The sequence below is a fragment of the Struthio camelus genome, chromosome 1 (genome assembly GCF_040807025.1).
Source record: "Struthio camelus isolate bStrCam1 chromosome 1, bStrCam1.hap1, whole genome shotgun sequence".
Lineage (NCBI taxonomy): Eukaryota > Metazoa > Chordata > Aves > Struthioniformes > Struthionidae > Struthio > Struthio camelus.
Window position 1 is genome coordinate 223,556,873 of NC_090942.1, and position 25,786 is coordinate 223,582,658.

Genomic DNA, 25,786 nt, shown 5'->3' on the forward strand with positions numbered 1-25,786 from the left:
GTACAGCTGATCTGCTTTACCCTTCCTGGAGCACAAGGGAGCGAGACTTAAGAAAATCAATGGAGTTACAGCACAGCTGGACTGACGTTGCCATCTTCCCTCATGCAATTTATGGCTCTTACCTAGGGTACATCCTTAGATGGCTTGTAAAATCTATTTTAAACTAAGTCCAGGGGAATCTCTCTCCCCTGGGGAAAGTTTGGCATAGAGTAACAGCACAGGGCATGTTTCCCTGATGTTGTGTCTTCCTTCGCCTTGTTTCATTGCAGTCCTCCTACCTACATGCCCCTCGTCCTGCGTTTAACGCTCCTCCTCTTTGGTGCCGACAACCTTTTCATATTTGCTGCTTTTTATCTACCTGCCCCGTGACAGTGGGAACTACCCTTGCCAAACAGCCTTTTCTTTATCTTTCCCTGCAAGTCAGTCTCTCTCAATAGATTTTTTTAAAGAGCAGAGGAGAAGAAGGGGAAGAAAGTGCTTTGATTTCTGTTTATAGACACTCCAGCCCAAATTAATGGAAATTGCTGCAGCCTAAGCATAATAATAGGCCTATAGATGGCCACAAACCGGGGTCTCTTGCTCAGCTGCTTCACCCACCAGGAGCTCTTTTCTGACGGAGAGGTAATGAGGAAAGGAGGAATTGAAGTTGTACCGGTTTGTGCCCTGCCCAAGAAAATCTCTCTCTGATGTGATAGGAGTTTTCCAAGTGGAAAATAGATGTACGGTCCTTAGCCCAGCAGTGAGCACAAGCAGCGCTGGGCATGAGGAGGCCAGGCCATACCACGGGTGGCTTTTGCATCCATCACCAGCCCAGCCAGCTTGGTCATCGTTCCAGCTGAGCGGGTGAGGAACAGCGCGGTCTCTCCATCATCTGAAACAGCACCGCAAATCTGGGGAGGTAATTGAACTCATTGTTTATTTTTGCATGATGCTGTTTGTGAACAAACTTACAAGATAAATTGCTATGTAAGGTTTTTTTTTTTTTTCCCTTTCCGTAAACAGCATCACTGGCTCCTTTTCATCAGGCGTTTGGTAATCATGAGGATTAAAGAGCAGCTGCTGCAATCTGGGGACTTTCAGAAAGGCTTTGCATTCATGTGGCTGAGGGTCTCTCTGTGATTTATTGCAGGGCAAGTCCGGTGCTACGCAGCCCGCCACGCAAGAACACAGCTGCCCTCCCGGTCCATCCCCGCTCTCGTTGGCAGCCCAGCACGACAGACCCAGGCAGCGCCGGACACGGCCAACGAAACCAGAAAAGGGGCAGCTGTAATTTTGCTTTGGCGGCCCAAAACGTAGAAGCTGGGGCTGTGGTCCTGTCTTCTAGATGCTGCCCAGGCTGGGCTGCTGTGGGGCTCTCTCTGCTGCTCCAGGCCACATTTGAGGTCAGCTGGCCTCATGATATGAAGGTGCAACCTTTCTGATTTTACCCCCTACCCAAGTCATCCTCTAACCCAGTCCAGGAAAAGTCCTGGCAAAGCACTTTGCAGTTCTCAGCTTTTCATGGCATGTGAAACAAATTAGGTTGTTATTAGTTTGTTATGGTTTGGAAAGTACCCTGGAGTGGCTTGAGGTTGTGCTGAACAATACAAGAAACCATTTGCAAGCCAAGGACTTGTGTCTAGCCGGGAAAGACCCTTCTTCACTGATGGACGCAGAGAAGGTGCAAATGAACTGCTCACAAATTCCTGGGCTGCCAAGAGCCAGGGGGGACCACTGTGACCATCGGGGCCCATCTCTTCCCTAGCCCTGTCCAAAACCCTCTTTCCAAATCCCCACCTGCTAATGTGTTGGCTGTCAAGACTTGAAAACTGAAAGTGGAAAGCTCCCCGGATTTGGGTTTCTGATGCTCGTGGTTAGCATATGCTGCTTGCTCTGCCTGAATGGATCTGTCTTCATCTCTCTCAACCACCCAGTCTCAAGTCTGTCTCTTCTAACGTGTTCTTCTATGCCAGAAATCACTTCGTCGTATAGGTACCTGTGAATAGTGCTGAAGTCTCTATTAAACACACCTTCAATAAACAAAAGACACGGCATATTTTTTTTAGTCTCTTGCTCTGAGGCCCATTAATTAGGTCTCTCAAAATCGTTGGACAAACAATCTGGCAAAATATCCAAGCCAGCCACTCAACCAACGTCCTTTACAGCCTCCGCCACTGCACTGCGGTGCTCAGTGGATACTCTGACCCTTCTTCTCTGACCCCTTTCTTCTGCATTTTTGGACTCAACTTAGAAGTTTTGGTTTCTTTACTGAATTCCGTTCTGAAGCCAAAAATGACAAGTTACCCAACAGTTTATGGTGATGCACTGGTGGCCTAAGCCCAGCAGTACAATTTGCTCTTGGGTGGACAGGAACCCCCAGATGGAAAGAAAGAAGGAAATAATAGGAGTAGTTGCACTGAAATAAAACCACACTCGACCCTCAGCCCATAATTGCAGCTGCATTTGACAGCAACCCCTTTGAGAAGTGCAGCACAGCGTTCTGATCTTGTGGTCAAACAGATTAGCCACAAGCTCTGTCCAGTCTGCAAAAGGGCTGGGTTCAACCTCGCTGGTGCTGCAGCCCTGGGAAAAATTCTGCCTTTCTCAAACTGGAAAATGGAAAGGAGGCTTAATGCTCACATGCCTCAGTAAACTCCTTAGACAAGTACAGCTAATCTGAAAGTGAGAGTTATTATTATTACTGCAAAAGGTTGCCATGCTGCCAAAGCACTACAACTCTGCAGCTATTAGATTTTCTCCTGGGCTGGCTCTGCAGTTCCTTTCGGTGTCCTCCTTCCCTGATTCTCCTCCCCAGTTCCTTCACTCTTGCCCCTCACCAGCCTTCTCAAGCAACTTCTTCTACCCAGCAGCTGGGTGAGACATGAGAGCTGGTCTCTGCAACAGTCCTCAGCTTGGAACAAAACTCCCATCAACGTCATCTGGAGCTGGGTGAAGCCTTCAAGAGTAGAGAGACCGTCTAACACCATGAGAGTGAAAGGAACAAGAATAATTGGCATTTGGGGTTGAGGACAGTCCATCATTCATGGAGACATACTGGTACAGTACAAAACCATTTATTAAAAAGCATTTAATAAAAAAAAATTCGGCATTGAGAGTGTCAGCAGGAACAAAAATGCTTAGAGGGATATAAATCCAGGAGACTGCAGTGTCCAGAGATTAATGTGTATGGACTGATCCATGCAAATGTGCAGCTGCACCATTCGCATGGAGGCAGGTATAGAAGAGCATGTAGGAGGACTCTCAAGGCAGTACAGAAGTAGCACAGCCCACCTAGAAGCAGTCTCATCTTCGGCCGCTCCAAGCATCCAACCTTCACAGTTCAAGTGAGGGGTGATTCATGTGGCTTTCTCTCCCCGGACATGGACTGCAATTCACATTTTCTTTTCACACTTTGGATTCTGGGCTCTTTACGGAATTTTCTGCTAGTTTCTCCTTTTCTGGGTTTGCCTTTGTCTCTGCTACGTTCCTGGCTTCCCTCTCCTGCCGTCTGAGAATGATATATACAGTCACGAAGCACAGGAAAGCTCCCACTTCAAAGAAAAACTGGAGCCCAAGATACCTGTGGGGTGGAAGCACAATAAAATAGGGCAGCAAGGGGCAACATAGCGTTCAAGGGTGCACAAAGCACCAACCGCCAAAGCCCCCAGGCACCCATCAAACCCCAACCGTGGGGACGGGCTCTGTGGGCACAGCGGGTCTCATCGAACACCGGCAAGCAACGGCTGCAGAGCCTGGCTCCCGTGAAGAACGGCAGAAAGAACAGGAATGGCTCTTGGGATGGGCTTCTCTTTGGCGTTGAGTCACATCTCATGGTAAAAAGCAAGCATATGAAAATACGTGCCCCGTGTCTCAGGGTTCAGGGTCAATAGCACGTGGGAGATGGCACGATGCTGCATCCCCCCAGTGTTTCCCTCTGTCCCCACACCTCGTTCCCACCGCCCGTCCCTCCGAGGCAGCTGGCCCCGTGGTTCTCAGCATGGTGGCATGAGCCCAAACAGGCAGGCGAGGAGGGCGCGTGGAGGCCCTACCTGTGCCTGAAGAGATCGTTGTCGTAGTATCTGCAGGCGGCGTTCTTGTCACACTTCTTCTCCCAGAGGATGCAGGTTGTGTCGATGGCGCTGCCGTACAGGACCGGGCCGGGCATCCACGCTGAAAGCACAGGGGCAGAGGGGCTGTGTTAACGGGACCATCTCTGCAGGGATAGACCCAATCCGGAATATTTTCCAAGATGGGCTGAGCAGACAGAGGGTGGCCAGGGAGAGTTGTCTCTGATATGGCCACAGAGCAGGCGCTGACCCACGTGGTGCATGTGGCTTTGTCTACACTGTTAAATAAAGTCAGCTCAGAGTCACACTGCTCATGATCAAACTGGAGTGGATGTGGCTGGAGAGAAAGTTGGAGCCAAGTAGTGAGATAAGAGGCAGCAGCAAGGAGCATCCCAGTCCCTGACCCACTCCCTGGCCCTCTCTCATTTCACCGTGTAGACGCCCCCCTCCGGAGATGCCTCTTCCCTCCCCAAGGCATGCTGCCCCCGATCCTGGGTCCTGCAATGCAGCGTCTCCCCGAGCACAGGCTGCGAATAGACGATGCTCTTTTGCAGCCCTGGGGCTCTGCAGCGATCGAACCCCCGCGCATCCCCAACAGCTGCCCTGATCTTCAGGCTGCCATTTCAACACATAATTTACCTAAAAATCTCAGCAGCATGAACTGTATCCCAACCGCAAACGACTTGTCTTCAGGCTGGACACTCCTGAAAAACAAATTTGAAAGAGGGCTCAGTGTGTCCCTCTTGCCCTTAATGGAGGTTTTCTTCCCCGGCATCACACGAGTCCTTGGGGCACCTCACCCACAAAGTCATCCTTCAGCTCAAACACAAAGGACCTGAGACTGTTCCCATTTACGGCAGCAAAAGGGATGACGTTTCATTCATTAGGGCTAGCTGCTTGCCACAGTCTTTTTTTGGCCTTAAAATCTGACCAAACTCTGTAGGAGACAGGGAGGAGCTCAGCTAAGTATTTTTTTTTCCCTGTTTTTTAATTTAAAGAATCGGTATGAGTAAACCACAAGCAGATACCAATATAGCCCTGGCTCCACAAAGTACAAGCAATACAAGGAATGCTTGTAAATGAAAAAGAAAAGTGATTTACCCATTCAGGAAGTGGCTATCTTTGAGATGTACTGTCCCAGTGTATTTTTTTTTGGCACCCCAATTTTCTCAAAAAAATATTTTAGGCTGTGGTTCCTGCCAAGGTCACACAAATAACCCAAATGTACCTATGTTCCCATAAGGAGATCATGGTGGTACCAAAACGATGACCTCTTTGAGGTTCTTTGCTAGCTCAACATTGAGACATGCAAGAGGACTGGGCAGCAGAGTACCCCCCAGGCTCAGCACACCTCAGAGAGCTCAGCCTTTGTTGCCTTTCTCACTGTCTGTCATATGTCTAGTTCACTCATTGCATGGCATAAACAGTCATTTAATAATGCCTGAGGGTCACTGTAAAAATAGGTTGTACCACAGCTCTTCCCCAAAAAGCATCTGTTCTGAGTGCTTTGACCATGGAAGTGTATTTGGAAATATCACTTATGGACTAATAGACAGCCCTTCTGCAGGTCTCCACCCTGGGGCGCCTTGCAGGAAGGTAGAAAGGTGTCTCAGCCCTGAGAAATGGGCTTGGCGATTATCGCAGCTCCAGGGTGGCCACTTGGATCAGCTTCTCGGTTTGGCCAGTCCTGGTCAGAGCCACGGCACCCTTTCAGCTTTCTGGCACCCGGCTGCTAATGCCCTCTACAGAGGATGGTTAGGGAAAAATATTGACGAGTCCCATTGACACACCAGACTCAGACATTACTTCCAAGGAAACTGGAGTGCAGCCTAAGGGGTACCTTATCAGCAAGGCACGCTGCTCCAGAAGGGCTGCCACAAACTTATTTACTGCCTCAAATCCCCAGCAGCTAGACTCACAGAATCGCGTGAAAATTTCCCCTGCTCCACCTTGCCCCATCTCAGGCTCCAGCTTTGACCAACTCGGGGCTGCACCAGGCTCGCTCCAGCCTGCCCAGTACTGGGGGACCCAGACTGGACCCAGCTCCCAGTCATGGCCTCACCAGTGCCGAGCAGCAGGCAGGAATCACTGCCCTCATCAAGGGACAGGAGGTTTTCCTGGGTGACCGTATGGAGTCATTGGCATCCTGGCGAGGTGTCACATCTGTAGGCACTGCTCCTAGGGTGCAGGAAAGTAGTGCCCTAACTTCTTCTATGCACTGGAAAGTGAGGCTCTGTTGAAGTGAGACCTCTCAGAAGGAAAGCATGCAATTAAACTTCCTAACTCAACAAGGAGCTGCATTAAAAACTGCCAAAGTACTGCCATGCTAAATTAATGCTAAGTTAATAGCGTATCTCATTACTGAAGTATCAGCCGTGGGTGGGGAGAAGGAACAGAGCAGCTGCTGGATCTGAAAGAGGCTTTTTGCATTAAGTGTGGGAACACAGGTGCTGAGAGGAAAAACGTGGGGTTCCTGCAAGCCCCACGGCCCCATCGGTGGGTGGAGGTGTGGTGGGTGGTGGGCGTGGCGGGGGGCACCCACACACTGCTGCTTGGTTGAACCTGCTGGCGAACGTCATGATGCCTGCAAGAGCAATTGCCAACGCTGCTGGTGGCCACGCGGTGCTGGCAGCAACTTGACAAAAGCATCCAGCAGCCTGAAATCTCTACTTGCTGCTTAACTCCGCAGGGCATTCAGCAGCAGCAGCTAAAGAGATCTTGGAAGAGCCTTTGTAGCCTTAGCTCAGCAGGAGCTCTGTGAAGGCAGGGTCTGCAAGAGCGAGTCCTGCTTTGACATTTGGGAGTGGAGTTGCTCTGTGTTTCTGCACGGGCCGGGCACACCAGGTCTTTGCTAGCGAAGCACAGCCCGCTCCAAAGGCAGGTGGATATGGCATGCTTGGCTCTCCTCCCAGCCCGGGGGATTTGCTCTAACGCAAAAACAGGGGCAGTGAGACACAGTGAGAGGGAAAGAAAGACGGCGGCAGCTCCACTTGAGGCCTAGCCTAGAAGATGGATGTGTGCAATTGGATGACGTCTACTTCAGCTGGAGAAAACCTTCCTCCCCCATTTCAACGCTTCTTCTCCAAACTCAGCCTCTCGATGCCATTTCTGGAGTGCAGCACCATACTTAAAGCAGTGGCTGTATCTAGATGGGCTCCTCCCTGGTCTGCTCACCTCAGGATGAGCATGAAGGACGGTGTGTGGGATGTGCTTGCAAGGATTCCCGCGAGGCAGGACAGCACTACAAAGGGAAGGAGCAGGTGGGAGCAGCCGGTGCCACAGGTCCCGGGTTTGGCAGAGCCTGCCATCCCGTTTTCGGAGATGCAGCGACAGTTGGTGTAGTTCTGAAAAGAGAAGAGAAAAATCCAGAGGCTGCTCATCCGATCGAGGCAATGGAGATATCAAATATAGTTGCCAGCTGTAAGGGAAGGGGGGAGCATTTAGGATTTGTCTGTAAATAATTAGCAGTAATTAGCATCTGATATTTCAGAGAAGATAGGGAAAAAAAAAAAGAAATAAGTGCAATAAATCTGACTGGAGATGGAAGACTGAATGGATGAGGACCTACACTTTCCCATCCCCACTTCTAGCCTTCCGCATCCATCCATTTATGAAAGCGGGTCCTAGACCCACCAGGACCTAGTCCCACCAGGTCCCAATGGCATTGCTGGGGTGGCGCAGGGGTGAGCAGGTGCAGCTGATGGGGAAGGGGAGCTGGACCACCATGACACTTTGGCTGAGCTTTGAGCTTTCAGAAGCACCTGAAAGCTCTCCCAACCCAGGTGCATCGTTGCTTTGTTCATGTAAGTCCCAGCAATGCCTTCCTACCCCTTTGTAGAGATCCTTCCACAAGTGTGTTTTCACTCACATTGTGCTTCAAAGACGCTTATGCACAGGTTTATTTTAATGCCATCGTTTGTCAGCTAAATGCTTTGGTATCTCACATAAATCTGGATTCTTGGCATGTCTCCATCTGCTCTGGAAAAATCTCTCTCACGGCTGATAAAACATTCAAACCTGATGGGAGCTTGCCGGCCCGTGTCACACAGTTTGGCAGAAATCTCCAGGGGAGTGGGCTGGGCTCCATTACCCGAACCTAGCTTCTGTTTCCTCCAGGGTGGACCACTGTGAAACCCTTTACCTAGGTTGGCAATTGAGGCTGGGAGAGGACACAGCAGCCCGTCCGTGGCCGGGCAGAGCCTTGTGCCTAGGAACGCTTTGCAACAGATCCCCTGGGAGCACAGCTCACTTGGTGGACAAGGCTGAGTGTCCCTGGAAAGACGGGGCTGAGAAATGGCCTGCTCACTCCCAGCAGGCCTGGCTCAGGCCACAACATCCATCTCCTGCTTTCACGGAGCCCTAACTCAATGGGATATTTAATCAGAAAACACTTTCTGGGGGAAAATGCAAAACTTCACCTTTGAGAGGCGGTCATAAATAACTGGCACGGCGTTAGCAAAGGAAGGATGCCCTGGGCAGGGGATACGGATTTCTGTTTTTCTCACAATTGTCTTTTTTTTTTTTTTTTTTTTTTTTTTTTACAAGAAGTCTCATTCTCTGGGACAGAACTTTAAATAAAGAGAGTACGATTTTGGAGATCCTGGAGGGGAATAGATTCACAGCGGGGTGACAGTTCGCAGAAGAGAGATCCCAGACGTGGGAGCAACCCAGGGTCTTCTGAGTGCTTGCTCCTACATCACCACCTGGGGGAAGCAGCCATAAATGAGACCTGTAAGGAACCACTCCCTGATGAGCACAGTGGGGATTTGGAGTGAGAGGTGACAAGTTCCCTCCTTCCAGCTCTAGGAAAGAGGATTTAATATTTTAAATTAAGATTGGGATTTATCTTCCCCAGCCATCCGAAATGAACTAAAGCAAACTCATTATCTGGGTTCCTTCTGCAGTCAATGAGAGAGAAGTGGGTCTCCAGAGGGCCATCCAACCTCTCTACAGATAAGTGGCTATGATAATTGAGATGAATTTGGACCAAATTGGTTAACAAAAATGCAATTAGATAAATCAAAGCTTACTTAATCTGTGTAATCACCACCAACTCCCTTCTGTAAAAACTCAGAGTCACGACATTTAGGTGACTTGCACAAAGACAGAGGTCAAACTGGGAAAAAAGGGCCTGAGATGCACACGATGGAGTCACAAGACCGTGCTCAGCCCCTTTCGTTCAAAACCCCAGAGGATTTCAGAGCCAGGAGAAAGCCCCTGGCTGCGAAACCCTCTGGGGAACCAGCCCACCACGATGCCGGCAGTGGCCCAGCCGCATCCGACAGACCGTCTGGGCGGCTGCGCCACGAAGCTGACGCAGCACCAGGCTTGTCCCCATGCTGGGCAAACCACCAGGGCCCAAAACGACACGGCGGGGAGAGGAAAATAGCCGAGCACAGCCCTGTAATGAGGGCAGTGGTTTCCGGGCAGGATCAGGTTGCAGGCTGGCGTACAGCCAGCCCCCTGTTTTTCAGCTGTGTCAAACATCCCTGACAATAATACTTGGTAATGGTTCTCTTAAAAGCTGAAGTGGCTCACTTGTGTGTTGCTTCTTTTTTTTTTTTCTTCTTTTTCCCCAGTTGGGACTTCCCAGCACCCCAAATTTTGGGGTGCACACTGTCTGCGAGCAGGAAGGGCCCAGCGCAGATCGCTGGCACGGCTGGCTGCAGGAGGACGTGCAGCATTTCCAGAGCATGTCTCCACCCTCATGATGAAGGTAGAGATGGGCTCAGCAGTGAACCCAGGAGAGAAGCTGGCACGGGGATTCCTGCAGCCCAAGGGGGAGTCCCGGAGGCTGCCTCACTTCAGCAGGTCACGTTGGACCCAAACAAATAGCAAAGCGCTAAAAAGTTGTCATGGCAAGCCCCTGCTCTTGGGCAAAGTTTGCAGAGTCCTGCTCTTGGCCCTCTGGAAATGAGATTTGCGGACGTCAGGCAACACAAAGGGTAAATCATGTCCTTTCAGTGTACAAAAGCTCTCTAATGACAATGTTAAAACCGAGACTGTGCTACACAAGCTGCCTCTGAAAAGGGCTGCAGCAAAGCTAAGTACAAAATAGCAAGTTTCCCGGTGCCCTGGGAGGGTTCCTAGAAGCTCAGGAGTTTGGGACATGGAAAACAGTGGGCAAGGAGTGCCACAACTCCCCGCGTTGGCAAAGAGCTCCTGAAAACAGCGACAAAGGTGCAACATAGCAGTGAAAACTGGAGCTGGAGCAGTACCATAAAATGCAATAAGCTCATTTTTCCTTTCCTGCCACAGGTTAGCAGAGAATATGAGGCCAATAACGGAGTTTTACTACTAGGATGGGAGGGGAGTAAAGTTCAGTTGTGATCTAGATAACTCCTGTCTTGGATGGCGGCAATGCAGCACGCTGTTATCCAAGCTAGCTAGCAGCAGGGCAGACACCCTGTGTAACTCACACCTTTCCTCTTGCTGCTTGATGGACAGGACTTAAGCGTTAACCTTCCGAAAAAAGCAACGGTGCCACATCCAGAGCAAGACGGGACTGAAGCTGCTCTGTAGACACCTAAGCCTGGCTCCTGAGCGTGACAGAGGAGCAGGGCTCAGCATCTACAGCCGAATCACTGCCTGCCGTGATCCCCCATCCCGGGGAGACGCAATGTGCTCCACCTACTACATGCTGCCATAGGGCCTGGCTTTTTTAACAACGTAGTGAGATAAGGTCCTTGCGTGGAAGTTCTCACACGGCTTAAATTGGGTCAAGATTCATCAGTAGTCGGCAGGAAGATTTGGCAAATTATCTAAGCGCTAAAGGAAGAGCTATTGCTGGCTTTACCAAGGAGCATTTGCACGGCAACATAAAGGGAGCCCTTATTTTATTGTAGCATGCGGCTACAACCATCATATAATAAATACATGAGTGGGTTGCATTCAGGAACGGAGGATGTCAAAGGGCTGGAGGTGTCTTTGACAAAGCAGCGGCAGCTAAAAGGCTCTATTGCACAAAAGGCAGGCCTGCAGACAAGTACATTTGGGAATAAGCTCTGGCAGAAAACATAATTGTTATTAAAATTAAGTGTTGTTAATTAACAAAATGCTGCTAATAAGAACTGTGCTGAGCCAGTCCCATGCTGCAATTATATTCTGTGCCAAGAACAGGGTGAAAAATTACTCACCCTAAATGAACTGGTAACATTTTTCAGTTAGGTGTTTGACTTAGCACAGATTTTCGTGTTATTTATTTGTAGAACTGTATTGCCTGGAGACCCAATAGGCAACTGGCACTATGAAAACTCAGCTCTGCTTGGATTACAGTGGACAGGCAGGGAGTACCAGAGGAAAAAGGAGCACAGGACAGCTAAATAACCCTGGCCAGGTCTCTGCAAATCTGTGAGAAAGTCAAGATCAGAACCCATTTCTCTAGCCCCCACATCAGGACTATCTTTAGCCCCCACTAAATGTCATGCAGACACTTGACTTGATCACTCGTACTTATGGACAGGATGCAAATCACAACCAGATCATGCAGGCATTGCATATCTGAAGGCCTATGGGTGGAATACCGCGGAAACTGGGATAGAAACCATGCTAAATGTCAGTGCCGCATGCACTGGAGAAATGGTCCATCTGGGCTTGGTTTGCCCAGAGCATACAAAATTGCTACCTGAGTTCCTGAAAGCAGGATTTACCTCTTCTCCCTTCATCCTTATACATGATCTATAGATGCCTGAGGTATATGGTGGCAGGCAGCACAACTAAAACAAGTTACATGATGGAAACACCCATTTCTCCTCCTGCGGCTATCAATCAGTTGTGTGTTTTCACTGGCGTTCCCACCCTCTCAGAAGGACAGCAATATGGGCTGGCTGCAGTTTTGCATTTCGCTGTGCAAGGCCTGATACTGTGATAGTCCATGTCAGTCTGAGCGTGGTTAATATACGTGCTGTGCAGAGGAACATTTGTTGGCAGCACGGGCAGAAGAAATGGAGCTGGCTAGGTTATCTGAAAAAACCTTTCTAGGCTTTGAGCAGTATTTTGGGTCAAGCCCAAGAAAATACTATGGGGTGAGCAGTGTGAGCAGTACCTGCTGCAAGGCATAGGGGTATGTAAAAATGTGCATCACCTGCACTGGCCTTCACAGTCTTGCAAAAGTGAAAACGCTCAGGCTCCACCCAATTTCACAGAATCTGCCTATATTAGGAGCCTGGTTTCTATAGGTGCCTATTCAGGGAATACAGATGGAGCAGTTCACAGCAGGAGCCTGGTACAGGTGGGCATCCCTTGACTACTACAGGAGTCCAAAGAGGCTGGTCTCCCAGTCTAGGTGGGTCACACTAGGTGCTGTGATTAGCCCTTCTGTTACTGCATGTCCTCCCATGCTGTCACAGGAAACGCAGCTAGGAAAGGAGACCTTGTAGGTCCAAGTTTAAGGGTGAAGAGAATGCAGAAGGTCCTTGTGTCACCCATGCAAAAAGTCAGCTCAAGCTGCTGGGTAGCAAGGGATATATTACAGCTAAAGTGTCCTATGCAAAAATCTGACCTGGGGTGAAGCAGCAGGTGGGGAAGGACGCACCGTCGTCCTGAAAGGTTTCTGCCTGTTGCCTTGGACAAGGGCCTGTGCTGGAAAGGGCTATGTTATACTGGAGAGTGCTAAGAGACACCTTCTGCAAGGGGTTTTCCTGGGATGTTCTCAGTCTTCCCCTGCCCATCCCACAGTCCAGCACAGGGTCACTCAGAGGAAGAGGCTTGTCCAACACTAACAAATGCCAGAGAACCTAATTGCCAGGGTTAAGCACTGCATTGGTCATCCCTCATTAGCCGTTCCAAGCTAGGACAGTAACGCGATGGGAATGACTCACCACGACTGAGTTTTTATCTGCATCAATATTTACGACGTCACAGCCAGCGTAACACGGCGAGATGTATTCAATAGCATTAGAGCCACAGATGGGGTTATACGCTTTCTCGGGGCAGTTACAGTGAAGGTTACACTCCAAAGCATGGTGTCCAAATTCAGAGCTATGATGGAAAGAAATTTGTGAATATATTAGTGCATGTTAGATGACCTTCACTAATATATACCCTATAAAGAAAATAAGAGAAATATATGTCAGGAGATACATATATAGAGATTAGCAAAGAAACACTTGGTAGCTTAACACTGAACCTCCCACATATGTAACCTCTCAAGAGAAGACAAGGTCCTGCCTGCACTCCAGCTGTGCAGGGAAGTAGCCACTGCTTTGAAGGTATTCTCCCACGGCTGCCTTCTTGGCAAATTACGAGCCCATGAGTAATATTCGGCACTTTCCAAGATGAAATTTGAATCTTGTGCTGTTTGTGCCACAAATGGATTCACTTTGGGTTTCATGGCCAATGAAGTTAGAATGGGCAAGAATGCAGCAGATTCACCGTTTACCCCCAAACTGTTAATTTCTAGCCTCATTCTATCACTATTAACTGTTTCTCATAAGGGAATAACCCCATTTCTGGGTATTCTCTTTAACTTTTAAACTCCCATCTCCATTCTGAAAAGTGCAACTGGACGTGGCGACGCTCACACCCCTGAAGATGAACCACAGATGCACTGCCGGTCACCTAACTTAGCTCGAGTTCATGGTACCTCTCACTGTAGGTGAGGCCAGCAACCTTCTGTGTTGGGCAGCCGAGGAAGAGCAGGGGAAAAGCCAGGACAACGCAGAGTAACATGCCAAGGATGCACAAGGCGCCACACTGTCTCAGGGACATCTGGAACCTCTTCATGATGGCACCACCCACCACGATCCCGATCATCGCCCCGGGGATGTTCACAGCACCTGGGGGAAGGCACCAAAAGCAAGAGAGCTGAAGTTCAAACGGCGCTGTGAACTCTCCACTGCCTTCCTCGAGGAGTCATGCCTCTAAGTGACCTTAGAGCTAGCTCATTTACCAAAAAGCAGCTTCCAGCAACAGCGTCGGGGGCACTGCAAGCTCTCAGAGCACCTTGCAAAGGAAGTCTCAGCACCACGTTTTGAGGACGGAGCAAGTCAAGAGTGCAGAGACAAAGTGCGTTGTTCCACCTAGCAGCCCAACGCTAAGAGTTACAGCTTGAACCTGTATCTTGATTTTTATCCCCTGAGCCCTACCGGTCTCTGGAGTAAGAATGAGGAAATGACCATTGGTCTATTTGTAGTGAAGGCCCAGAGGATCTGCTCTGGGATCTCGGGATCTGGTTGTCAGCTTCCTAGTATTCAGCATCAGTGATGAGGAAGGGACCAAAGTTGTTTTAGCAAAACTCGTGGACTATTACTCAGAACAGAAATAGCAGTTTTGCAAGGTCAGCCAGATCCCACTGCAAACGGGCTCTCTTCTGTATCGATAAATGGAAGATCTAGGGATCAAATCACCCAAACACAAGGTCCCAGTGAAAAGCTAGGGTTAACCAAGCAAACGTGATCTTTCAGTGTATACAGGAGAAAATATCAAGTAAACCTGGAGACGATATTTTATTTCTGCATAATGAAACCATTGATGGAATAATGTGCCTACTTCGGGTGTCATCGTTACAAAATAGCAAAGATTTATATGAAAAATTGGTGGTTTTGAAGACCCAGTTTACAATGGGATACCAAAGAAGCACAACCTATTTAATTTAATAAAAGATTACCGGGAGGCTGCTTTCCCTCCATAAATACCTACACAAAGAATTTCCAATGAAAGAAAATTTTTTAATCTCACTGAAAAAGGCAAAGCAAGATTCAATCGCTAGGAGTGAAAGCAAAATAAATTCCTATAAAAAATATGGGGCACATCTTTATCACTGAGGGTAAATCAAGCTTGGGAACAACAGGGCCACGCTAGTGGAAAATACCTCTGCTTCATGGCTTCTGACTATATTTAGCCCAGTGTTATGGGGCTTTTCCAGCCTGTTCCTTTTTTCCAATCTGATCACTGTCTTCTGATCTATTTGTTAAAGATTTTAGAAGATCCCTACTCAGAGGAATGCATACTGTTTGTTTAAAAAAGTATTGAAAATACTTCTGCATCTATTGTCTAGACTTCTGAACTCTTCAACTGGTCTGACTTCCTGGAAGAGCAGGGCTTTATTCTTTACTTTTTTATTAACACGATAAACTTGCGCAGTGAGATCCCAGCCCAAGAGAGGACGTTACGGATAATACAGCATTACAAGCAAGTGCAGTCTAATCTCACGAGAACATATCCTGCTTCTAACTTCCTCCTTCCCTTTGTAACAATACCAAGAGCAAACAATTAGCCCAACTGTTATGAGCAAGTAGTTTAACTATAGCGAGCTTCTTGAAGAGTTTATAAAAGACTAGTAAAACAATTTAGTTGGTCTGCTTTTTCTTGATGCAAAACGTATACATACATTTTTGCAGTTTTTCATTTTGTTTACTACCTACTTCTTAAAATACAGAATCACAGAATGATTCAGGTTAGAAGGGACCTCTGGAGATCATCTAGTCCAACAAACAAACAAGTATAAAGCAAACAGCTTTACGGAATAAACATTCCTCCAAGTCCTGTAAGGTTTTACTATAGTGAGCTCAAATTGCAATGTAAAGGAAGGAAGGAAATTAGTATCTGACAAATCACATAGGCAGGGACCTGTACGTGTCTATGGGTAACAGAAGGAGAGTGGCAGCTCTAGAGGAAAAGGTGTTTCTCAGTAGTCGCTAGATTATTTTCTAAGAGGTGCTCAAAAGCTGGCAAGTCCCTGAGTGTGCCAGGAACACTTACCGATGATCATGTTGGCAAAGGATGCTGTGAGGGAGAACTGTCTTTCCAGGAACTTCCCCATGAATGTCGCTAAACCAGCCACCATGGCAGAGAGGTTGACCTGAGCCAAGACCACTAGCAGGTAGACAGGATGTCGGAGATTCCTCAGTAAGACCAGGGGAAAACCTGAAAGGAAAAAGGGAAATCTTCATACGGAAGGGGTGAAAAGCAGAACACTACTCCACGGAAAAAGCTTCACATTTCCTTGAAATTTCTGCATAGAATGAGCTATTTTGTAACCCTGCATGGCGAGTTCTTTGTTACCCACTAGACACGGACTAGAAAATCCAGTCAGGCCCTAAAAAAAGGAACAGGGATTCCCTAAACACAAAGCAGATTTCGTCTCAGCCAACACCAGCCACCTAGAGTGAGGCATCTTGTTTAAGCTGTCTAGGCTCCCCTATTACTAAGTGGAGAGAGACAGGGAAGCAGACGGCAGCTCGTCCCATCGGCCTCAGGAATCGGTCACGGGTCAGTGAACTAGCGGCAGAAGGTAGTTGTTGAAAAAGACGAAGCAACAAAAAGGGTTTTCAGTGAGAAGCCCGTCCAGCCTCAAAGCGAGCATGAACACAGAATGACTCCTCTCTGGACTCGTCCCATCCCTCCCAAGCTCATCTCTGTATCACTTCATTCTTTTGTTTTGCTGCTAAGGTTGGTCACATTTATTTTCTGCTGAAGCGCATTAGATCTAGGAACTGCTCTAAATACATGTGTGCACAGACAATGTATGAAAGGTCTGAGTCATGCATAAAATTTTTAGAAGCTTGTCAGTGAACTCCGAGCGAAGCCTCTTAACCTAAGCGAATTGATACGGTACATACGTGCGTTGCAACCAGCACTTGCAAGATGGGTCCAAGCAACATTACAGCATCTTCTGCTAGTGCAGAGGACAAATCTGCTGCCTTCTGTTGAGATACCTCCTCCGTGAAACGCCTGCTCTAAGCACGCTCTGCACCCACCAGGACCCTGGAGGGGACCCACGTCCCCAAAAGGCCACGTGAGAGAAACCCATGGCTCAACCTCAGCACTGCAGCTCTGTGCTTGCGCTGAACCTCTATAAATACTATCCATCTTTCCTGCCTTCAATGGGCAGACTGTACTGGGATGGCTGAGAGCAGCATGGAAAACAGCACCTTTATCCCCCCCATCACCCATGAGCAAATCCTGAGGGCTGCACCACGTTTTTACGCTAGTGTTGCACATGTGAACCCACACCACAGGGACTGGGCATTTGCCTTGGTAGGACAGAGCAGAGACTGGCGCTACGTCTCAGATGCGGTCTCCTGTGTAGCATGTGCAAATTATATTAACCAGCATTGATGGAGTGCAAAAGCTGCTACAAATACGCACCACCCAAGTAAAAGCAGCTTCTCATATCCTCACCCTGAAGCTTTCTGCAAGAATTCTGCAAAAAAAAAACAAACAAACAAACAAAAAAAAACCAAAAAACCCCACACACGAAAAGTAGCTGGGAAGCAATTAAAGGTTAATTTCCTTGTATGCTGCAGCTGCAATTCCACCATCCTTTTCATTTCAATCACATAAATGTAGTTTTTGATTACAGGTGAGAAACACACGGACAAATTCCCCAGTGGCTGAACCCTCGCTGCTCAAGAAAAGACATCTTCAGTCTGCTCAGCAAAGACAGCTCCCGCCGCCCCCACCGTTGTGGGAATTGGGATGCCTAGCACTGACGCCCACCAGCTGGCATGATGCTGTTTCCCAGCTCCGAGCGATTTGCTCTTCATGCAAAGCCTGAACCACCTTTCTGCTCGTGCCTTTGCTCATCCTGAACCACTGCCTTCCTCCTTGCTCCTCCTTCAGCTTTGTAGCCCACAAGCAAAAGGCACAGCTAAGGACAATTTCCAGACAAACAGCTGATGAGTTTCCCAGATGACGATGCTAGAAGCCAATATGCTGGAGCAGAGATAAGGAATTAACAGGAAGGATTAATGCAAGGGCCTGCCATAAATTAACGGTGCTAATTCTCAGTAATTCACAAACAATTGGGACAATCTTTATATCTGCACCAGTACAGATGTGTTGAGGGAGTGCACCTGGGACAACCATCAGGCACTTGTCTGGAAGTTGCCCTGAGCTGGGCTTTTGGTTTAGTTGGCTGCAAAGTTACTCCAAGAGCAAAAGTCCCTCTGTGGCTGCGAGAGGGAGCCTTGTACGCTCTCGTTAGGCTCCCCGCCTGCTCAGCACCCCTCTCTTAGGGTTATGCAAACAGCTAAGTACAGGGACAGGAGGAGCATCAAAGTCAGGGCACTAGAAAGGATCCAAGAATGCAAGACGTGGTGTTCAAGGACCCCAAAATACGGACACGACAGAGAGCTAGGTGTATAGCAGTTAACAAATAAGAGAATGAGCTGTGACAACTCTGCAGTAGAAAATGGCCCACCTGTCACAGAGGCATGCTCTAAATTAGACCAAGGTCAACTCCAGAGAAGGGAGGTAGTTTTGCTACCAAGTATCAACAGAGCTGTTGCATTTTGAAGGATATTACTGCCTAGTTTTTATCTTAGATGTGTGGGAAATATGAAACCTCAATGCACTTGCTGAAAGATCTCCTGAGAGTAAATCCAGGGTTTTAAACAAGGCACTGGAAATCTTTCACAAAGAGAGATTTCTTTTCCCTAGATATTTTTGGTCTTTTCAATCAAACTACTACTCCCCCTCTTCCACCCCAAATCAGAGCTCTAAAGCTATAGCAGCAAGCAGGTCTAGCCTTCACAGTGGGAGGCAGTGAGATTGCTGTCCTTTGCAATCACCATCTCATTAGAAATCCAGGCCTTCTTATAGTACCAGCCTAACTTCCTCTCCTGAACTAAAAGCAAGTGGGGAAAAAAAAAAACCCTTAAAATTTTAAAATAACAATAATAAATCATTGAAACTATCTTTAGGCATCATAGAGAAACAAACAAGTCACAAGCCCAGTATTTTAATTGCTTTGAAGATCACCTTTAATGGATTAATTCCTAGTATGTGCAACAGAAGCTAACTGCCCTCCCAGGTGTTTTCAGCAGACACCTGGAAATCAGCAATGGAAATGATTTAGAGCTAGCTAAATCCCACTTTCTTGATTACTGCGAGCAGTTCCAGTGACTGCAGAAGGAGCGCGTGCGTGAGTACGAGGAGCAGGGCGCAAGCCAATGTCATCCAGCGCATCTGTGCAAGAGCCAAGATCGTTCCCCACAGTGCTTTGACTTTCCTAGTTTTGAATAGCTTCAGTGACTGGAACCTGCTCACTTCTCGAGTAATTGACCTCATTGTTTGAAAATGTCCCCAAAGCTTTGCTTGAATATTTATCCTGTACACAGCTCCATCCTGTTATTGCTGGTTGTTGCGAATGGAAAAACTCTTCCTGTCCTTGAGGCATACTTCCCACAGCTTTGCAAACTGCTCTCTGCACTCATCACACCTTGTCCCAGAAAGATTCAAAGCTTGGTGGCTTTCAGAGACATTGAGAACGTGAAGCAGCTCAAGGGATGGACTCTAAACTATTCTCGTTTTGCTCCCAATAAAGTCAGCAGCAGAAATTCCTTCAAGCCTTATTTTGCTCTCAGTTATCTCCATGTGCACTGAGGCGACAGAAGAAGTGACACAATGCATTTCCTCCTCCATAATCATATTTCATGTTGCATCATTTAAGATGAAATATCATTTAAGCTGAAATACGTGACTAAACAACATTTTTGAGCATCTCTTTCTCCTCCAGGTCAGCTTAGTAATTTAAGGATTACTTCAGCCATGCCCTTAAGAAAATGAACTTTTAAAGGCATTCTTCTCAAGAAGCAGCCTCAAGTACTTTGCTGAATCACAGCCTAAATAGCATCTTTCTCGCCACCTGGAATTTCCCCTGAGTTTTGGCCAGGTCCAGAGAGGCGATTGCATTTCCACCACACATCAGTGCTGGAAGGAAAACTGTCCTTGCTCTCTCCAGCTTGACAGGCTTTTGGACAGAAGATGCTTTCCTCCCGGGTGGACTATTTCTCATCCTTGTTCAAGTTTACGGCCATCCTACAGCCCTGCCACCCTGGACACCCCCCCCCCCCCCCCCCCGTGAAAGTATCAGGCCAGTTTTCAAAATGCTTTAACCGTAGCAATGAGTCAACTCTGAGCACACTGCATAGGCAAACGCAGCACTGCTGGTGCTAGTTTCATCTAGCTGAAAGTGGTTGAAGAAGATCTCCAGATGAGCCATTAACAAAGCACAGTCCTAATCTCCAGGGCCCTTTTACAAGCTACAAACTTGCAGTGTTCAAAATCCAAGCAGAGACAGAGCATGTTACAAGGAACGCAAGAGGAGCAGGATTAAAATATCACGGGGGAAATCTGAGATGTATGTCAGAAAAATCTCGTGCAGTCCCTGCTTGGGTCCTAAGGCCTTTCTTCATCCCCATCCCACAACCCACAGCCATGGTGCAGCTGGCTGCATTTATGGTCTGGAGCTCCCCATCCCAGGGTGACACCACCGCACCGAGTAGCTCTGGGTATGGGGCTGTCCGTGAAGACTTCCCTCGAGATGCAAATGGACCAGTGAGCAGATGAGGTCCAAACCACTTCTCCTTCTTGCTAACAGCCATCGCCAGCCCTGGGCTCAGCCACTAGCCCACAAAACTAATGTGGCTTTTACAAGACAGAGAAGATCCACAGGTATAGCACTGAACTAATACACAGATTGCTCTATTCTCTTGTCAGAGATTATGGGCATCTGCTTTGTGTGGTTTCTGCTGGTGGGCCAGCATTGCCCATCTCCTAAGTGCTTCTGCGTGGCTGCAGAGCAGGTTCTCCCCGCACCCCGTGGAGGTGCCGGTGGCAATCAGCAACACCAAGAAAACATTTTTCAAAGGCTTCACGGCACGACCCGCTCAAACCCAGCCTGTGGAGGTGAGCAAAGCGGCACCCCTTTCCTTCAGGAGCCACTTTGTTGGAACTAAGATGCGCTGTAAAAAAAAGGCTGACTATGAATATGGCATAGGAGGCAGAGTGTTCTCCAGCATTTCTCCAGCGCATTTTGTTCTGTTCCTCTCTCATCTCTCTCTTTTTTTTTTTTTTTAAGCAACACAAAGTATAAAGTTTCAAGGTGATTTGAGCTGGAAACTCTCCAAATGCTGTTTTCATAAACCATTGCAAAGAGGAGAACAGTAAAAACAAAGAGGTAGGAACGCTGAGTGAGAGAAAGCAGCAGGGGAATCACAGACCTGGGGGCAAAACTCTCTTCCAAGTAATTCCTACGTGAGCTAGGACTGAAGCCTTTTGACTTCACCCACATTACCCCAGTTTGCCCCATCCCACACTAGCTACCATCCAGTTTCTGGCCCCAGGGAGCGTTTTGTCAGAAATGGGCGGCAAGCGTTAAGTGTATTTGCCAGGTGTCTCGGGGGTCCTCGTCCCGAGCAGGGGCTCTGGCAGTGCTCCTACCACTCGCCAGTATTTGAGAGCTCCAGCGATTTTAGGGGGATTGCCCTGCTGGCAAAAGTTACGGACGTTTAGTCGTTTGCAGGCTCAGGCTTTAAGCCATAAAATCTCAAAAATCAGGGAACATGTTAGCACAGCTCCAGCAGCACCCTGATGTGAACCTTGAGTCAAACTCACAGCTCCAGCAGAGGCAAAGTATTTCCCTCTGTCTCCACCCAGGAGCAGGTAACTCGTTTGTATTCCTTTTTCCAAAGCAAAGAGCAAAGTGTCGGTGTGAAAAATCCCGTCTGAGCGCTGCAAACCTGTTCCCACGCAATAGCCTCCCTCACCAACGTGCTCAGCGCACCGCGCAGCACACGGGTTTTCTAAACCACAGCGCAGCAAGGCCAACAGGGGAATAACCCCCCGGTCACGCCTTTAATTTGGGATTAGGCTAGCAAGCGAGCGGTGCAACCAGCAGAATAAAAACTTGCCCACGCTCACCTGGCTGTGCGTGCCCTGCACTGACCTTAATAAAAAAAGACAGTTTCCAATAAATTGCATGGAAATATGGAAGAAGCCAACATGAATTAACTTCGGAGTATCACGGAGTATTTCCTTTGGAAAAAACCCTTAGCAGTGGCCTCCGCAGATTGAAGCCCAGCTGATTCCCTTCAGGCCACTGATTCCTAAACAAGCCAAATGAACTGGATTAAGTTCACCCTGCACAAACATGCCACTGATTGTAAGTGCTCAGACGCCGGCTGCAAGGAGCACCAGCCATCCGCAGCGGGACAGGGCAGCAGCCAGCTCTGCCACCGTCACCAGCTTTGAAAGAGGGGGACTGCAAAGCGTTTTGGAAAATGAGGGCTGCTGGGGGTGTAACTGGGGGCTCCGGCGAGGTTTCAGCCTCACGATGGCCAGCGCTTTCTGGTAGCAGCCCGGGAAGGGAGCAGCAGATCGAATTTAACCCCATAGCACGCCTGACTGGCATCTCGAGGGCTTCTGGAGGAGCGCGAGGAGGAACGCCGCTCGGCAGCCGCGGGGCGTTCGTGCGAGCGGAGAAACGGCCTCCCAGCTTGAGGGCGGGAAGCGGGGCGACGCGTCGACTTACATTTGATGAACTTGGCTAGAGACATGTTTTGCATGGGTTCGGATCGTGAGCGAAGCTGGCTGAGCATATCTTCGCTCTCCTTGCGGCGGCTCTCCTTCCCGCTCGCCACCTGGGGACGGACGAGAGAGGCTGTCACTCGATGGCCTGCCCGACAGCGTCTCTACGGAGCTGCCTTCCTTTTCCCGCAGCGGCATCTCCAACAGTGAGACAAACCTCCCTCCTGGCCTAGCCCGCTGCGAACGGGTAAGGACAGGCAACAGCCCACGGTTGCACAGAGCTGCAAACGCTTCCCAGGCTTGCGCGCGCTGCGAGCACGGATCCCGGCCCGGTGCCGTGTCCGCGGGGCTGCAGGGGTTCGCCCCAGAGTCTGCACGGATGGGGAAGGAGCCAGCTCTCCCCTTTCGCAGACGTAATGACTCACGTTTCATAAACACCAAGTCGGGCCACACGACGCGCACAGCTTCGAGTAGTACGGAAATTCAGGAAACGGCACCCTTTGCATCCCGTACCCCCCCACACCCCGGGAGATGCTTTTCTTCCCTAGAGGGTCGGTTTGGTCCCCGTGAGCAGGGGAAGCAGGCGCAGAAACCCCAGGAGCAACACGCCGAGACCTCACAGGGCAGAACCCAGCCCAAAGGAGGTTCAACGCGCCCTGATTTTGGGCGCGGGATGGATGCTTCCCCTGAGTCTTGGTGCATCGAGCAACAAGCCGCAAGGCCTTTGCCCCTGTCACCAGCAATTCCTGCTGGCATTTGACATTTTGGCTGTGACTTCCCCCCCCAACCCCGAATAACAGCAGTAGGGACGGGACCTCCTCTCCTGCTGCAGGGAAGAGGCCAGGTCTTGCAGCTGCCCCATCCTCCTCCTCCTCCGTTCACGGGAACGGTGCTTTGCAGCTGGAGGTCAAACAGCTCTGGCTGCCTCTGATTGCGCCTCTAATTGAGTCTCAGCTGGTGCTAATGGCTCTGCACCTACACTAATCAAGGAGCGTGCAGGACCTGGGTGTCACGCTGCCGCCTCCAGCCAGATGCGCCTTGTGCACAGTTTTGGCTCAAAAGTAGAGAGGGGGCCGATGGAAGAGGAGAGACAGAGGATGGAGGGGGTAAAGGCTCGGGCTGCCTAACATCATCCCGGCTTCCACCAGGAGCTGGCCACGTGTCTCGGGCAAGCACCCAACTGAAGCATCCAACCACTTCGGCATTTAGTTCCTGCATCAGCAAGAGGGAGGCGAAGCGAGGGGAGGGTTTCTTGGATGTGCACCGGATCCCCGGCCCGACAGGCTTTTAGGGGAATCACTGGACGGAGCGCCTTAATTAGATGAGAGTTGCTACTCTACATGTATAGTAGCAGAAAGCGTCCAGATGGGAATGCGGTTTTCATGGAAAACCACAGCATATTCTAAGCCGGTTGGCCAGAGCCAGCAGATACAGTTTTGACATATTACCCTCAGCTCAGCAACGGCGCTGTTGCAACTTCTGAAACCAAGTTAATGCGAGTCGGACAAGTGAGTTCATTCAAGAGGAATTAGATGTTCCAAATGAACGGAAAGAACTGGATAGCTTGTTGGCTAAAATCATCTCTTCTCCTCTGAAAACGAAACTCTAAATATTAGAGAGGTTAAAATGTCCTGCACTGCAAACGCCATATTCCCTTTTCAAACAGCCTCTACGAGGCAAAAGTGAAGTTTGTGAGACCCCGTTCATGGTTTTTGTTGGTAAAACTTGGAGGTTAATACATTTTTTCAAATGCAAAGATAAAACCCAGCTTCCTTTCACTTTTCAATTAGAGCTACAGCGTCTCTCCCTGTTTCTTACAGAAGCAGAACCAGATGCCCAAAAGCTGCACTAATTTCCAAAAATACTTTCAAGCTGTTACTGCCTGTGATTTTCTCAGATTACAGTTGTTTGTGTTTCTGAGAGGTAGCAGCGTGCTGGGTGCTGTCTGCACATCGAGGAAAAAACCAAAATCCCTAATCTTCAAAAAATCCCCCGTCCCTGATTTCTTTATGTGAGCTGCACGTAAAGCAGGGGGCGATTTGGCAAGCCGGAGTCCATCGGTGCAATGCTCCGGGCTGGCCTTTTGGTGCTTCCCCACCGTCTACCGCTGCATCTGGTCAAACAAAACCAAATAAGCAATTGATAACAGGGAGAAACTTCTTGCAAAACTCCCCCGTGCTCAGATTTTTCAGAATTAGTCCTCACAACGCAGCCAGGCTGAGAGCCTGGAGAGGAGCAGGACTTGCTTTTGCAGGAAAATGAAGGTGGCTTGCCAGCAAGTGCCACTTACACCTGCGCGGCATTGCACCCGGGAGAAGGGCAGCCACGGGCTGCGGCGGGCTGGGTTTATTCAGATGAACCACAGGAAAAGAGGATGAATAACCCTGCTAGTGGCACAGAGGTTTTCTTTGCTTGATTTGGGGCTTCTGCAGCATTTCCCTCTGGCTGAGCAGAACCTGGCCCTCCGGGCTTAGTGAAAAATAAGGTCAAGGACACTATTTTTATATTAAACAAACAAAACGTAAAACCTCATAGCTCCAGACCCCCCACAAGTGAGAATTAATTTCTCTCCCGACAAGGTCATGCTCCCTGCAAGCACCTCTTTATGCTTCCTCCAGCAAACACGGGTCCCACCAGGGACCCTGTTTCCTACCACGTTAAAATAACCAGTCTGCAGGCACTTTGTTCACATGTAAGGTGATGATTATTTTTGGCTGTGGTTGGTGCCTGTCTGTAAAGCTCCCTGGGAAAAATCCGAACAGAGAGGCCAACCCATTCCAGTAACACAGGCACTTGCATGTGTGTTGCCGCCAACACACCCACATACTTGGCCACCAGGTGCTCCCCGAATATTGCTATTTCCAGATTACCTTTGGCAGTGCTGTAGGAGCTGGACTGAAGAAGCCCCAGAGCACCACGGGCTCCTGGAGGAGCTGGTGTCTCCCTGCAGGAGGTGGGAAGCCAAGGGACTGCTCCAGCTAGGGGAGCCCAAGGGAAAGGTTTCCTGACAGAGACTTAGATTTCCCTATGCCAGCCCTTTAACCTTTCTCCATCAACCGATAACCTGCGTATGAGCAGGGTTTTATGAGATTTCCTTGCCAGTTATTTTCATTTCAGCTTTTCATGTCCGTTGGAAGCACCTCAGGTCACGGCCGAATAAATGTGAGAGGATTTGTATCAGGTGGACAGTCTGTCTTGAGACAGAAATTGGAGAAGTCATTTTCCCCTTCCTTCCTCTAATGCAATTGCATAAAGACTCTGCCTGCCCGGAAGAACAGCTGTGTCCCTAGAGCACTCCCACCGTGCTGGACCCAAACAGTTTGCCCGGACCCTTGGGAGCTGAGGGGCCACCTTCAGACACAGCTGTCAGCTACTCAGATCCTGCAAATATTCTCAGCCTGCTGATGCCAGCGGGAGCTGCCGGGGGTGGGGGGTCATGGCAGAGCAGGAGGCTCTCAGCACTTTGCAGGCTTGGGCATGCCGGTGCA

The 25,786-nt window shown here is 49.1% G+C and overlaps 1 protein-coding gene across 5 annotated transcripts in view; it reads right to left on the bottom strand.

Annotated features, from left to right (window-relative positions):
- Window positions 1-3,037: 3,037 nt before the first annotated feature.
- SLCO2B1 (solute carrier organic anion transporter family member 2B1) overlaps window positions 3,038-25,786 on the bottom strand; it is a 62,099-nt gene continuing 39,350 nt past the window's right edge. For all 5 annotated transcript variants that reach the window (XM_009675827.2, XM_068930838.1, XM_068930839.1 and 2 more), the window contains 8 exons: window positions 22,303-22,411; window positions 15,747-15,911; window positions 13,630-13,822; window positions 12,866-13,025; window positions 7,221-7,390; window positions 4,686-4,750; window positions 4,029-4,149; window positions 3,038-3,559 (listed from right to left, as the gene is read on the bottom strand). In XM_009675827.2, the coding sequence (XP_009674122.2) occupies window positions 3,385-3,559; window positions 4,029-4,149; window positions 4,686-4,750; window positions 7,221-7,390; window positions 12,866-13,025; window positions 13,630-13,822; window positions 15,747-15,911; window positions 22,303-22,411 (1,158 nt within the window). In that variant the 3' untranslated portion in view covers window positions 3,038-3,384. The remainder of the gene's footprint in view (window positions 3,560-4,028; window positions 4,150-4,685; window positions 4,751-7,220; window positions 7,391-12,865; window positions 13,026-13,629; window positions 13,823-15,746; window positions 15,912-22,302; window positions 22,412-25,786) is intronic.